This window comes from Rhinatrema bivittatum, chromosome 8 (assembly GCF_901001135.1).
Source record: "Rhinatrema bivittatum chromosome 8, aRhiBiv1.1, whole genome shotgun sequence".
In the NCBI taxonomy this organism is placed as follows: domain Eukaryota; kingdom Metazoa; phylum Chordata; class Amphibia; order Gymnophiona; family Rhinatrematidae; genus Rhinatrema; species Rhinatrema bivittatum.
In genome coordinates, this window is record NC_042622.1 from 41,068,896 (window position 1) to 41,083,181 (window position 14,286).

General features: G+C 44.6%; 1 protein-coding gene across 1 annotated transcript in view; it reads right to left on the bottom strand.

The window, feature by feature from the left end:
- PCIF1 (PDX1 C-terminal inhibiting factor 1) overlaps positions 1-14,286 on the bottom strand; it is a 70,378-nt gene that overhangs the window by 25,789 nt on the left and 30,303 nt on the right. The window contains exons 6-7 of the mRNA XM_029611729.1: positions 981-1,135; positions 563-710 (exon numbers count right to left, since the gene is read on the bottom strand). Coding sequence (XP_029467589.1) covers positions 563-710; positions 981-1,135 — 303 coding nt within the window. The remainder of the gene's footprint in view (positions 1-562; positions 711-980; positions 1,136-14,286) is intronic.

The following is a 14,286-nucleotide window of genomic DNA, read 5'->3' on the forward strand; positions in this document are numbered from 1 at the left end:
TAGAGAATCCCACATTTTAAGCATTTCCCCTCACTAATCCTCCAAACACAGGGACTCCACCCAGCGTTACAAAATCTACCCTCTCCTGTCCCCAAGCACAGAATTCTCAGTCCCAAAATACAGAATCTCCTCTCTCTAGTCCTCCAGAAACCCTCAATCTCAAGATACAGGAATCCCCCTTCTTCTACAGGATTCCGCTAAAAATTACAGTCTTGCCATAGGTGATCTCATCGTAGAGCCCTAAAGGGGCACTGTGGCAGACAAATGATCCTACACAATTCCAAGCACCTACTCCAGCAGTATGGCAGACATGTGACCCTGGTACATGACACAGAATGCCTTTCCCCTACTCTGGCAGTATGGCAGATTTACAGCCCTGGCAGATGATATGGAAGCCTTGGTGCACAGGAACTGGGTTGCCCACTTTTCATTTCATTAAGGGGGAGCTTCTTGTTAAAGCCCTGTTCTAGGAATATTTCTGAACAACATGTACATTCTGACCTTTGCCTAGTTGTTGTTCTGCTCCAAGATAAAAGGCAGATGGGCTGTGCCCAACACGTACCTTATTGGAATGTCATTCATAATTTCTCTGAACATGGAAGGAGACACAATGGGCTGACAGTTACTGGGCAGCAACGGATCGGTCCCTTTATCCATCACCTTCCGCTCTAACATCCAGCGGTTAAAGGACTCCCGTGGGGGATCGATACCTGGAAGAACAAAGAGGGGAGCTCTTGAAACTATCAAAGGGTAGAGTGAAAGAGGCAAGATGGTAGCAGGGCATAGCAGAGAAGGAAGAGAATGGGAGAAGAGGGGAAACAGTGGAGCAAGAAAAAAAGGAGAAACGGGAGGAAGAAGAAAAGCTATTGCCAGAGGAATTACAGGAAGAAATAGATAAAGCAAATGAAAAGTACAAAACCAGAGAGGATAGAAAGAGAAAAGAAAGAGAGAGTCCGAGAGATGGCAAGCCTTGAGTTTACCTTCTCTCTGCTGGCAGAGTTCCCGGTAATGCTGCCTAAGCTTCAGGATGAGCTGGGAGCGAAGCAGCTCTACCTCAGGGTGCGGGGCCAGTACTTCCAAGGGACCCTTCTGCTTTATCACTGCATTCGTCTGAATATCCAGGTCCCAGTACACCCTACAGCAGAAGGAATGGAATGTCACCACTTTACCTTAAGGGCAAAGTACTACCAAATACATTGCACTGCACAAAACGAAAACTAAAGGAAGAGAAAAAGGAAAGTGTGGGTAAGTGAGGTTTCTGATCTTTTTACTCCCTCTTTTGTCATTCTCTTTCTTAAGGTCTGCCAAGTTTAATTTCCTAGAAGAAAGTTTTTAGCTATGTCCTGCTTCAGAAGAAGTGCTGAAATGGCACGACTCTCTCCCCTGCCTCCAGCGCACTCAGTAGCTCTGTAAAAGCCTGGGGAGAGCAGAGGAGCTTCCTCTGTATAATGGGGCTCCCTGCAGAGAAAGGGCTGAAGGAGCAGGCAGACAAGAAGGAAGAAAACTGTCAAACTCCAGCTGGAAGGATTGGTAGATCCTGTCCACTTTTTAGCTAAAGAACTCAATAAAATCATCATGATTTTTTAAAATGAAAAATAAGAAATAGGATGCTTCTTTTCATCTGTTTACTTTGCTGGTTTTGTTTTGAAGTTTTCTAGCTAGTAATACTGCCTTAAATCATATGAGCTGGCTTCTTGCTTACAAATCCATTAAATAATTAAAAAAAATAATCCGTTAATCTGTTTCTCTATTTATGAGGTACTTTTAAAGGTGTAAAAGTATCTCTTGCATAAACATCACAATCTGAAGAGGGCAGTATAAAATAGAAACATTACAGCTTTCTAAAGCTACAAAATAAGAGAATGTCTGTTCCTGTTCCCTTCCTAGCTGCGGTGAGGCACTCTTATTTTAACAGCCAACTGATGATTTTCTGCCATTCTGCTGGCCTGGAACCGGTTTGAACTTAATTCCTTTTCCCCCCTCCCCTGCAGCTGGAGTGGATGGTGGAGACCACTACTGGCCTTAGCCTGGCACTATTTTTTTTCTCTTTTAAGAAAATTACACCACTGACAACAGTGCTCGCAATTATATTCATACAGAAAAAGATACTCAGCTTCAGATTAAGAATACATGAGGGTCTCACTGGACAGGATGAACCTATGACAGAAGAAACACTTCAAGGCCTAGCCAGTTCCATGCCCAATGGGCTGCATCAAAAAACTTCAGAATATTTGTGGTTCTGGAAGAAAGTCCCCACACCTCTCAAGAAAATCCTATCTGCCTTAACAGACGTGGTCACGATTGTCCTCTGGAATATCCTGATGCTACCTCGTGATATCTCACAAATTGTTTCTATTCATAACAAAAATCAATCAACTATTCAGTATGCACTTGATCACATGGGGTGGATTCTCAAAAGATTTATCTGGATACCTTTGACGTTAGCCAGATAAATCTAACAGTGTTAAGAGTCCTCATTCCCTCCATCACCCCAAAATCGTGACGGTCAAAAATGGGGACAGGGCCAGAAGTGTTCCTGGGACGGGTTTTTAATTTAGCCAGTCAGCACAGATTTTCAGCACTAGCCAGTTCAATTCGACCACACAACTACAGTCATACTAATGGCTGTCCTAAATCTAGCCAGGGCTGTTCATATCTTTGTGAGTGCTATTGTAGAAGGGTTAGTAAAAAAAAAAAAAATAAATAAAAATAGGGCTTGCCTTTCTGTGGATACCCTAAGGAAATAAGTCAGATCTAAAAATGTTTGAGAGTCTCCAATGTATGCAAAGTTCTCTCATGCATATTCTTTATATCCTGAAAACCCTACAGGAGAGATTTTGGGATGCTCTGCTCTAATGGGGTTTTGTGTATGTGTTGTATGGGGGGAGTGGAGTAGCAGAGGGTACAGGTCTGCTTCCATTCTTTGGCTGCTCTTGGAGCCAGAGCACATCATGGTGGGGCTGCTAAAGAGTTGGTAGCCAAATTTGAATGCAAATAAGTGCAGGACCATGCATTTGGCGAGCAGAAATCCAAAGTTGGGAGTGATATACTGCTGTCTACCAAACAGAAAAGAGATCTTGGAAAGATCATATAGCAAAATTGCTTACCTTGTAATAGGTGTTATCCCAGGACAGCAGGATGTAGTCCTCACATATGGGTGACGTCATTCACGGAGCCCTTAAGCGGGAAAAACTTCTGGCAAGTTTCTAGAAGCTTTTGATTTGGCTGCCTGAGGCTACTGAGCATGCCCGGCATGCCATGATATTCCCTGCCACAGGGGTCTCACTCCAGTCTTGTATGTAGCAAGAAGCGTTAGCCAATAAGAAACTAAAGTCTGATGCCCAACTCCGCGGGGTGGCGGGTGGGTTTCGTGAGGACTACATCCTGCTGTCCTGGGATAACACCTATTACAAGGTAAGCAATTTTGCTTTATCCCAGGACAAGCAGGATGCTAGTCCTCACATATGGGTGATTAGCAAGCTAGAGGCTGAGTCATTGTCCATGCAGGTAACCGGAATGCCGTGTTTAAGAAATGAGTCAGCCGAAGAATACAGCAGGATGGATGTAGAAGGAGTTGGGATTAAACAGGAAACAAGTTCTTTAAGACAGATTGTCCATAGGCTGAATCCTGTCTTCCTTCCTTGTCCAAACAGTAATGAGCTGCAAAGGTGTGAAGAGAACTCCATGTTGCTGCTTTACAAATGTCAATAATTGGCACTGAACGAAAATGTGCTACTGAAGTTGACATGGCTCTTACTGAATGTGCCTTTACTCGCCCTTGGAGAGGAAGGCCTGCTTTTTCGTAGCAGAATTGTATACAATCTGCTAACCAATTGGATAGAGTATGTTTTCCCACTGCTTTACCTGGCTTATTTGGATCATAAGAGACAAAAAGCTGATTGGATTTTCTAAGGGATGTAGTGCGATTCAAATAAAAAGACAATGCACGTTTACAGTCCAAAGTGTGTAAAGCTCTTTCCCCTTGGTGAGAGTGAGGTCTAGGAAAGAATGTGGGTAAAACTATTGTTTGATTCAAGTGGAATTCCGTAACTACCTTAGGGAGGAATTTTGGGTGTGTTCGGAGAACCACTCTGTCAATGGAGAAACTTTGTATAAGGTTCGTATGTGACAAGTGCTTGTAACTCACTAACCCTCCTAGCTGATGTGATGGCTATGAGGAAAATAGTTTTCCATGTGAGATATTTAAGGTCACAGGAATCTATAGGTTCGAAAGGAGAATGCATTAACCTTGTTAAAACCAGATTCAGGTCCCATTGAGTAGCCGGAGGCCGAATCGGTGGCTTAAGGTGATTGAGACCTCTCATGAATCTAGTGACGAGAGGTTGTGTGGATATAGGTGCATCCCCTATCTTGGTGTGGTAAGCGGAGATTGCGCTGAGATGCACTCTGATTGATGATGTCTGCAGACCTGAGTCTGAAAGATGGTACAAATAATCTAATAGAGAAGTAGTGGGGCAAGTGAAAGGATCTATGTGCTTTTGCTTGCACCAAGAAGTAAACCGCTTCCACTTGTAAGAATAATTTCTTCGTGTGGAGGGTTTACGGGAGGCTATAAGTACTTGAGAAACATCAGTTGAAAGATCAAGGGATTGTAGGATTAGGCTTTCAACATCCATGCTGTCAGGGATAGAGATTGGAGGTTGGGATGGCGCAACCGACCCTGATGCTGAGTAATGAGATCGGGAGGTACTCCCAGGCGAACAGGATCCCTGACTGACAGGTCTAGCAGTGTGGGAAACCATACTTGTCGAGGCCAATACGGGGCTATGAGTATCATTGTCCCTTTGTCCTGTTGCAGTTTCACCAGCGTCTTGGTGATAAGCGGTATTGGAGGGTACGCATAGAGTAGGCCTGAGTTCCAAGGGCGAGCAAAGGCGTCCTTGGCTGGGTGGTTCTTCTGGTTGTGTAGAGAACAGAAGTTGCGCACCTTGTAATTCAGATGCGACGCAAAGAGATCTATTGACGGTTGTCCCCACTGTCGGAAGATCTTGGTCGCAACTGAGGGATTCAAAGACCACTCGTGTGGCTGAAATTGGCGACTGAGTCGGTCTGCTAGGACGTTGTGAATCCCTGCAAGATAAGTCGCCTGCAGGAAAATTGAGTGGTCTAAGGCCCAGTCCCAAATTTGTGCTGCTTCCTGACATAGGAGATACGAACCCGTACCTCCCTGTTTGTTGATGTACCACATGGCTACTGTATTGTCCGTCTGGATTAGCACAGTCTTGTGTGAAAGGTAGTCCTTGAACGCATGCAGCGCATAACGTATAGCTCGAAGTTCTAGAAAATTGATTTGATATGTGGCTTCGAGTTTTGTCCAAGTCCCTTGAGTTTGAAGAGTGTGCAGGTGAGCCCCCCATCCCAATGTGGATGCATCTGTAGTTAATGTTATGCAAGGGATCGGTTTTTGGAAAGGTAGGCCTTTGCATAAATTGTTCTTGATTGTCCACCATTGTAGCGAGGCTCGAAGCTGGTGGGTTACCTTGATTTGACAGTACAGTGGTTGAATGGCTTGGATCCATTGTGATCGTAGAGTCCATTGGGTGAGTCTCATGGCAAGTCGTGCCATGGGTGTGACGTGGACCGTAGAAGCCATGTGTCCCAATAGGATTAGGAACTGATGAGCTGTCACGTACGGTTGCCTTGATACCTCGTATGCCAGTTGGGACAGCGTATGAGCACGGTCTTTTGGAAGAAACGCATGTGCTATGTTGGTGTTTAATTCTGCACCTATATATTGGAGCACATGAGATGGTTGCAGCTGGGACTTTTGATAATTGATGATGAATCCCAGCTTGTGTAGTAACTGTATTGTGGAATGAAGAGAAGTTACTGCTCCTTGTTGCGATTGGCTTTTTATGAGCCAATCGTCGAGGTAAGGGAACACATGAATTCCCTGTTTGTGTAAGTGTCCCGCCACCACCGCTAGGCATTTTGTGAATACTCTCGGGGCGGAGGTTAGGCCGAACGGCAAGACTTTGTATTGGAAATGGTGATTTTTCACCTTGAATCTGAGGTATTTGCGATGAGGTGGGAAGATTGGAACATGAGTGTATGCGTCCTGAAGATCCAGAGAACAAAGCCAATCTCCCTGTTGTATGAGTGGAAGCATGGTTCCTAATGATAACATCCTGAATTTCTCTTTTCTGAGAAATTTGTTGAGATTTCTGAGATCTAGGATGGGACGTAGGCCTCCGGTTTTCTTTGGAATGAGGAAATACCGGGAATAGAATCCTCTTCCCTTCTGAGTGCATGGTACGGGTTCTATCGCATTTGCCTTCAGAAGGGCAGATAATTCTACTTGTAATTGAGGATCGTTGTCCAGATAGGAGTGTTTTGGTGGTAACTCCTGAGGTGGGGATGTGAAGTCTAGTTGGTAACCTTGACGAACTATTGATAAGACCCACTGATCTGTTGTAATGTTTTCCCATTGTGAGTAAAATTGGGAAATTCTTCCCCCAACCGGTAACTGTGGATGAGGGTTGGGTAGTTGGCAGTGTTCTCTGGGACGGCTTTCAAAAACCAGAGGTTGAAGTTGTCTGAGGCGGTGGCTGAGGTCGTGCGGCCCTTTGCTGTCGCTGTTGAGGACGCTGTTGGGGTCTCGCAGGTCTTGGCCTAGAGTTCTGCGGATAATATCTCCTTGGTCTATAGTATGGACGCTTTGTGTCCCTACGGGGCGGTCTCCGTGGAGGATGGACTGATGTGTCATGTGACAAAGTGGAGAGCTGTTTCAAAGTCTCAGAGTGATCTCTAAGTTGTGCAACAGCGTCTTGCACTTTTGTGCCGAACAAATTGTCACCCTGACAGGGCAAATCCACCAACTTGTCTTGAACTTCTGGGCGCAAGTCCGAAGCCTTTAGCCAGGCCCATCTTCTTGCAGATATTCCAGATGCTGCAGTCCTAGCAGAGGTTTCAAAGGCGTCGTATGCTGCACGAACCTCATGCTTTCCAGCATCAAAGCCCTTTTGGATAATCTGTTGAGCTGCCTCTTGTTGTGTTTGAGGCAGTGAGGGTAAGAATTCTTCCATCTGTTTCCATAAATTCCTTTGGTGCTGCGTCATGTACAATTGGTAAGCAGCAATTTTGGAATTTAGCATAGCCCCTTGGTAAATCTTCCTGCCAATAAGGTCTAAAAACCTGTTATCCTTTCCAGGAGGAATAGAGGCATGGGTTTTAGATCTTCGTGACTTCTTCTGCGCAGATTCCACCACTAGGGAGTTGTGAGGAAGCTGGGTCTTGTCGAATCCTGGTGCAGCTTGGACTAAGTAAGTAGAGTCCACTCTTCTGTTGACTCCTGGTGTTGTGCAAGGGTGTTCCCAGATTCTTTGCTGGAGTTGCAGCAACACCTCATGCACTGGGATAGCCAAATTGTGTTTTGGGGGATCTACGAACTGTAGAATTTCCAGAGTCTGTTGTCTTTCGTCCTTTTCTGCTTGTAGTTGAAAGGGAATAGATTCTGACATTTCTTGGATAAATGCAGAGAAGGATAAATCCTCAGGAGGAGATTGTTTCTTTGCCTGAGGGGGAGTATGATCCGAAAGGAAATCCTCTGAAGAATGTTCAGATTGTGTATCTGACCAGGTATCCGATTCTGGTATGTATGAGAGGTTTGTACCCTAGATGGGGACATCCCTGATGTGCCCTGTAAGGGATCTTGAGGGTCAGGTGAAGTGTCACTTACTTCCCTTTCTCTTTCTGTGTCTGCTTCTTCCTCAGGCCCCACTGGCAAAGATGCCAAGAGATCTTGGTATCTCTTCGTGAGGATTTCATGTAATTTCTTTTCCGAAGAGATGTCAGTGACAGATCTGGAAGTGTGTTTGGACTTCCCTGGTGCCTTTTTTGAAGAAGGAGTTAAACTATGTACAGGAGCTTCCGTTGAAGCTATTGTATAGTGAGGTGTTACCGTGGAAGTTGCTGGTATGGACACAGGAAGTAATGAAGGAATTGGCCTAGGAATCCATGATGATACGGAGGCCATCGATGCCATAGACGGCTGCGGCTGAATCGATGATGGGGCTATCGAAAAAGTAGCCCGTGACATCTCTGAGCAGCCTGAGAATTTTTCTTGTACCGATGGTAGGGATATCGGCATCGTCATCGAGGTCGATGGAAGTATGGCCATGGAAATGGATGTTGGCATCGACATCGGCATCGTTCCCGATGGCGTCATCGAATCTGTAGTCGGTATCGACTGGTCCTTCGGCATCGGCCCGATGGCCGGCATCGACGGCAAGGTCGGCATCGACCCGGAGGTCGGCATCGACCCGGAGGTCGGCATCGACTCGGAGGTCGGCATCGGCGATGACGCCGGCATATTCTCTTTGAAAGCATCCGTGACAATCTGCTTGATTAAAGCTGTTAGGTCGGATACTGATGTCGATGGCAGCGGTTCTGTCACGATGGTCGATGACTTTTTTCGTTTTTTAGGCACTGGTTCCTCTGGCGGTGGAAGTGGAGGAACTGTATGATGTGTACGGTGCTTATGTGGCGGACGAATTTCAGATGCCGATTTTGCGGACGAGGTAGATGGGGTTGGCGAAGAGGCGTCCCCCGATCCCTCGATGTGGCGTTTGGTTATTAGTAACTTTTTTGTAACGCCGGCCGGCGAAGATTTAGAGGAAGTTATCGGTGATGGCGGTGTTTGAATTTTAAAAAGTTGGGCCATCTTTTCGTGTCTCAACTTCCTACCTTTCGCCGTCATCTCTTGGCACTGGGTACAGGCAGCGATGTCATGGTCCTTTCCCAGGCAGTGAACGCACTCGATGTGCGGGTCTGTTATTGACATAGTCCGGTTGCAGGCCGGACATTTTTTGAACCCTGTAGTTCTGTCAGTCGACATCCGTCGATCGTACGATGATTTTTTTTAAGGAAAAAATTTTATAATGTTTGTCACCAGCCGGTGACAAACCGAATGAGACCCGGTAAGGCGAAAAATTTTGAAATATTTTGTAAGTGTGAGGAAATCACAGGCTCCTAATGAAAAACGCGATGCAGTCAGCAGCGCGGAAAAAATAAGACTGGAGTGAGACCCCTGTGGCAGGGAATATCATGGCATGCCGGGCATGCTCAGTAGCCTCAGGCAGCCAAATCAAAAGCTTCTAGAAACTTGCCAGAAGTTTTTCCCGCTTAAGGGCTCCGTGAATGACGTCACCCATATGTGAGGACTAGCATCCTGCTTGTCCTGGGATAACTGATATTCTCAAGCTATAAAAAGAATGTGACAAGGTGCTGGCTAGAGCTAGAGGAATGCCAGAAGTGTATAGAGAGACGCATTAATAGCAGCAAAAAAGGAGGTGATTAATGTAGCTGTGCAGGTCACTGGTAAGATTTCACTGTGTATATTGTGTCCAGTTCTGGAGACCGTACCTCAGAAAGAACATAGAAAGAGTAGAGATGGACCAGAGGACAACCAAAAGAGTGCAGGGTCTGCACCAAAAAGCCCAATGACATGAGACTTAAGAACCTAAATATCTATACCCTAGAGAAGGGGAGTGGGTGGGGTATGACAGAGACATTCAAATACCTCAAAAGGTATAAATAATGCACAAGAGGAAAACCTTTTTCGGCAGAAATCCTAGAAGAGGTAATGAGACGGGGCTCCAGAAGGGCAGAATCAGGAGTAATATCAGAAAATATTTCATGAAAAGGATGCATGGAACGGCCTTCCAGGGAGAGCAGCAGAGGCAAAAGCAGTAATGGAATTTAGGAAAGAATGCAATAAGGACAGAAGATCCCTAATTGTGAGGATGTGAAAGCCAGAGATCAACTGGGGACTATGACATGCAGCGGGAAATAAACTGGGCAGACTGATGGGCCTTAGGCTTCTTATCTACTCTTACTCTATTTGTTAAACACTTCTCCCCATGTGATCTATGAACTCTGTCCTGCTAGCAAGTGTCTCCTGTCTTAAATCTACACTAACATGAAGAAAGGAGACTCATCCAACTTCTTTATTAGGAGATTCAGGTTTCTCATTCATGATCGGCTAGAGATGCTGTGGTCCAAAAGCCATAGGACCTTGTTCAGCCTGACTCAGCAAAGAGCAGATCAGTAGTACGCCACAACAATAATCACTTGAAATGATTGCGAACTGCAGGCCAAGGCCAAATGGAGGATGAAATTTAAGGTGGACAAGTGCAAGGTGTTGCATATAGGGAAAATAACCCTTGCTGTAGTTACACGATGTTAGGTTCCATATTAGGAACTACCACCCAGGAAAAAGATCTAGGCATCATAGTGGATAATACTTTAAAATCATCGGCTCAATGTGCTGCAGCAGTCAAAAAAGCAAACAGAATGTTAGGAAGTATTAGGAAGGGATTGGTTAACAAAAACAGAAATTGTCATAATGCCTCTGTATCGCTCCATGGTGAGACCACACCTTGAATACTGTGTACAATTCTGGTCGCCACATCTCAAAAAAGATATAGTTGTGATGGAGAAAATACAGATAAGGGCAACCAAAATGATAAAGGGGATGGAACAGCTCCCCTATGAGGAAAGGCTGAAGAGGTTAGGGCTGTTCAGCTTGGAGAAGAGAAGGCTGAGGGGGTATATGAAAGAGGTCTTTAAAATCATGAGAGATCTTGAACGAGTAGATGTGAATCAGTTATTTACACTTTCAAATATTACAAGGACTAAGGGGCACTCCATGAAGTTAGCAAGTAGCACATTTAAGACTAATTGGAGAAAATTCTTTTTCACTCAACACACAATTAAGTTCTGGAATTTGTTGCCAGAGCATGTGGTTTCTGCACTTAGTGTAGATGGGTTCAAAAAAGATTTGGATAAGTTCTTGGAGGAGAAATCCATTAACTGCTATTAATCAAGTTGACTTAGGGAATGCCCTCTGTTATTACTGGCATCAGTAGCATGGGATCTTCTTGGTGTTTGAGTACTTGCCAGGTTCTTGTGGCCTGGTTTGGCCTCTGTTGGAAACAGGATGCTGGGCTTGATGGACTCTTGGTCTGACCCAGCATGGCAATTTCTTATGTTCTTAATTCAGTCCTGTTAGATGCATTGGAGAGAATACTGGAAGGGGGTGATGCTAAACAAAAAAAAACAAAAAAAAAAAAAAAGAAGGGAAGTTGCCTCTTAAACTCACCTTTACAAAGTTTTTAATGACTAAGGGACCATTTGGTAAACAGCGGCAGATATTCAGGTTTTGCTGACTGTCAGCTCTCGTAGAAGGATTTATTTGAGAAATATTCAGAGCTGAGAAAACACTACCCATGAAGAAAACATTTAGGGTATTCAGGATGTGGCACTACTACAGACCCTTAAATAATGCGCTCCATTCTGCCCATAAGATATAATTACCAACAAATTTAGATGTCTTCTATTCACCTTCTGGAGCCCTCCAGTCAAATATATTTACTAGCTTAGCACAGGAGTAACTTTATGAGCCCTCTTTTTGCCATACTACTCAGTTGTTCTTCTATGGCAGGAAAAATATGAGAACTATTTTACATCCCTTTCACAGAAAATCATGAGAGCCATCAGTCCATCTCACCATCATTCCTTTTATTTTCTCACATTTCACAAAGAATATGAAAGAGGTGCTAGGACAGGGATCACAAAGATTCCTGTTCCAGGGCACTTTCTTGCCCCTTTTAAATAGACTGTATTGCTTTCTCCACTGGAGATCATGGCATTTGCTTTCTAAAAGAGCTTTGCCAGACCCTGCCAGCTATATAAGCACCCCAAACACCTCACTAAAAGCATAAGGTCTTTCCAATCCAGATATACCTCATTCTCTCATCCATGAACTACTTGAACGTACTTGATGCACGTGCACCCAGACTACTGCACTCATATCCATCAATTATACTCACACACCACTAAACTTATCAAAAGACACAGGAGACCAAAGTTAAAGAAAATATTAAATATTTACTGGAAACAATTTAAATAAATATTTTTAATTTTCTGTTTTATTTTTTCCCCACTATTTCAGGAATGTGGGGAAGAAGATGAAGTGCTGGCTAGTCCCTAATGGCAGGATTTCCCAAACCTATCCTGGGGACCCCACAACTACTCGAGTTTTCAGGATATCCACAATTAATATGCATGAGACAAATTTGCATATGCCAGGTCTCCAGTGCATGCAGATTTTTCTCTTACATGTTCATTGTAGAGATCCTAAAAACCTGACTTGTTGTGGAGTCTCCAAGGCAGGTTAGGGATGCCCTACCGCAGTGGAGTTTTGTGTTTGTGTGTAGGGTGGGGGGCTACAAGTCTGCCTCCATCCTTTGGCTGCTCCTGGAGCCAGAGCAGGTCATGATGGGGCTGAAAAAGAAAAAAAGTTGATCAGAAGTATTTACCACAGACACAATAGAATTAAGGAATGCAAAGTAAAATATAAGTCAGCACACACAGCTCCACCTCCAAAAAGGGAGTCTCTCCAGTGTAATCACCAGGGCAAGCCTGCATGCATGCAACCACTGGTGGGAAATGTGGACTGTACGTGTCATGCCCTGTCTAGAACCACTTGCATGGTCTGTGTACTTGGGCAAGGATGGGGGAACAAGCAGAAAAAAAGTAGCAAACAAGGGGGAAACAGTTATAATCATAAGACACGGAGGGACTGAACATGGCCCTTTTCTGATGATTTATGTGATTTTTTTCTGGGTAAGCTGCAACACCCAGAAAAGAATGAAATCACGGATTGGGACAGGTGGAAGGCACATTCAGATATGCCACTCAATCTGCATACAAACAGAACATGCTTTTCCTTAGCATACAACAGGAGACCACACCCACAGCAAAGCTTTGAAACTTCACTATAGCACACATACAGAAGCACAAAGGACAGAAATGGGAGCAGTGACCATGCAGATTGGAAAAGATGCAACAGCGGCGCACACAAATAACAGTACAACAGAGCACCTACCATGCCAAAACAAACATCACTTTCAATCACAAACAAGCATTCATGCTGCTACACAAAATGATATATAAAGGGACGTCTACAGGGAAATACTCACAGATAGTTATCCATCACCAGCCATAGCTGGTCTCCAGGAGCCTTATGCCCCTGATGGTTCTCCAAAAGCCAATGTGGCTCCTGCACCCCCACCACCTGGCCCTCCTGATAGCCAGAGGGAGAGTTCTTTACTTCAACCCAAAGACCAGCAGCAAGCTGGTGATAGGAACCAGGTCAATTTGAAAAACACAAAAAGGAGTACACTAATGAGGTAACAATCTATAGAAAGTGACAGCTACACACTAAGCCATTAATAGAAACCACTTTCACTCCAGCAGCATTCACTGGACCCACCAACTGTGTGTGACAACCTTCAACTTCACACACACACACAATGAAAGGATCAAAGACATGGATACTTACTAAAGCTGGATAGATGACCTGCCAAGGGGAGTCCTGTGAGAAAACCAGCTGCAAGTAAGCGGACAGAGAATGGCCATGGAGCCAATCTCAGCTTTCAGTCAGGCCCTGAGCATGAGCATATGAAGGCTGCCTTTTAAAATCACCTAGTGCCATCATGAGTATGGCAACTCCAAGCTCTTTAAAGAGACCGTGTCTTTTCGTGCTCACTTGGCATGGTTGCAAAATAACCCTATGCTCTTTTCTAACAAGGATATATAACCTGTTATATGAGGAATGTCTTAAGTGAGAGCGTGTGTACCTTCATACGATGCTAAAAAATGATTTAGCTTTCGTGTCTGTGAGCCATTGATTTGGACTTCAAAAATCATTAGGTACCTGGGTCTCTTGTAACTCTGCGTGACTTGATGTCCACTTCCACATTGAGAGAATGTTGCGTCAAAACTGGCCAAAGTAAAGCCTTTGTAATCACTTATCTTGTATTGTTCCGTGGTCGATCTTGAACAGAACAATACAAGATAAGGCCGACTTTAATTTTTTTCACTTTTGGAAAGTTTCGGGACCTCCGACTTAATATCGCCATGATATTAAGTTGGAGGGTGCACAGAAAAGCAGTTTTTACTTCTTTTCTGTGCACTTTCCCGGTGCCCGAAGAAATTAGCGCCTACCTTTGGGTAGGCGCTAATTTCTGAAAGCAAAATATACGGCTTGGCTGCACATTTTGTTTTCTGAATCTCGCGGGAATACCTAATAGGGCCATCAACATGCATTTGCATGTTGCGGGCGCTATTAGGTTCGGCGGATTGGACGCGCAGTTTCGGCCCCTTACTGAATAAGGGGTAAGGGAAAACGCGCTTCCAGTAAGCCCGCCACTGGAAGCGCGTCAGGAAGCGCCACTGGAAGCGCGTCAGGCCGATACAGTA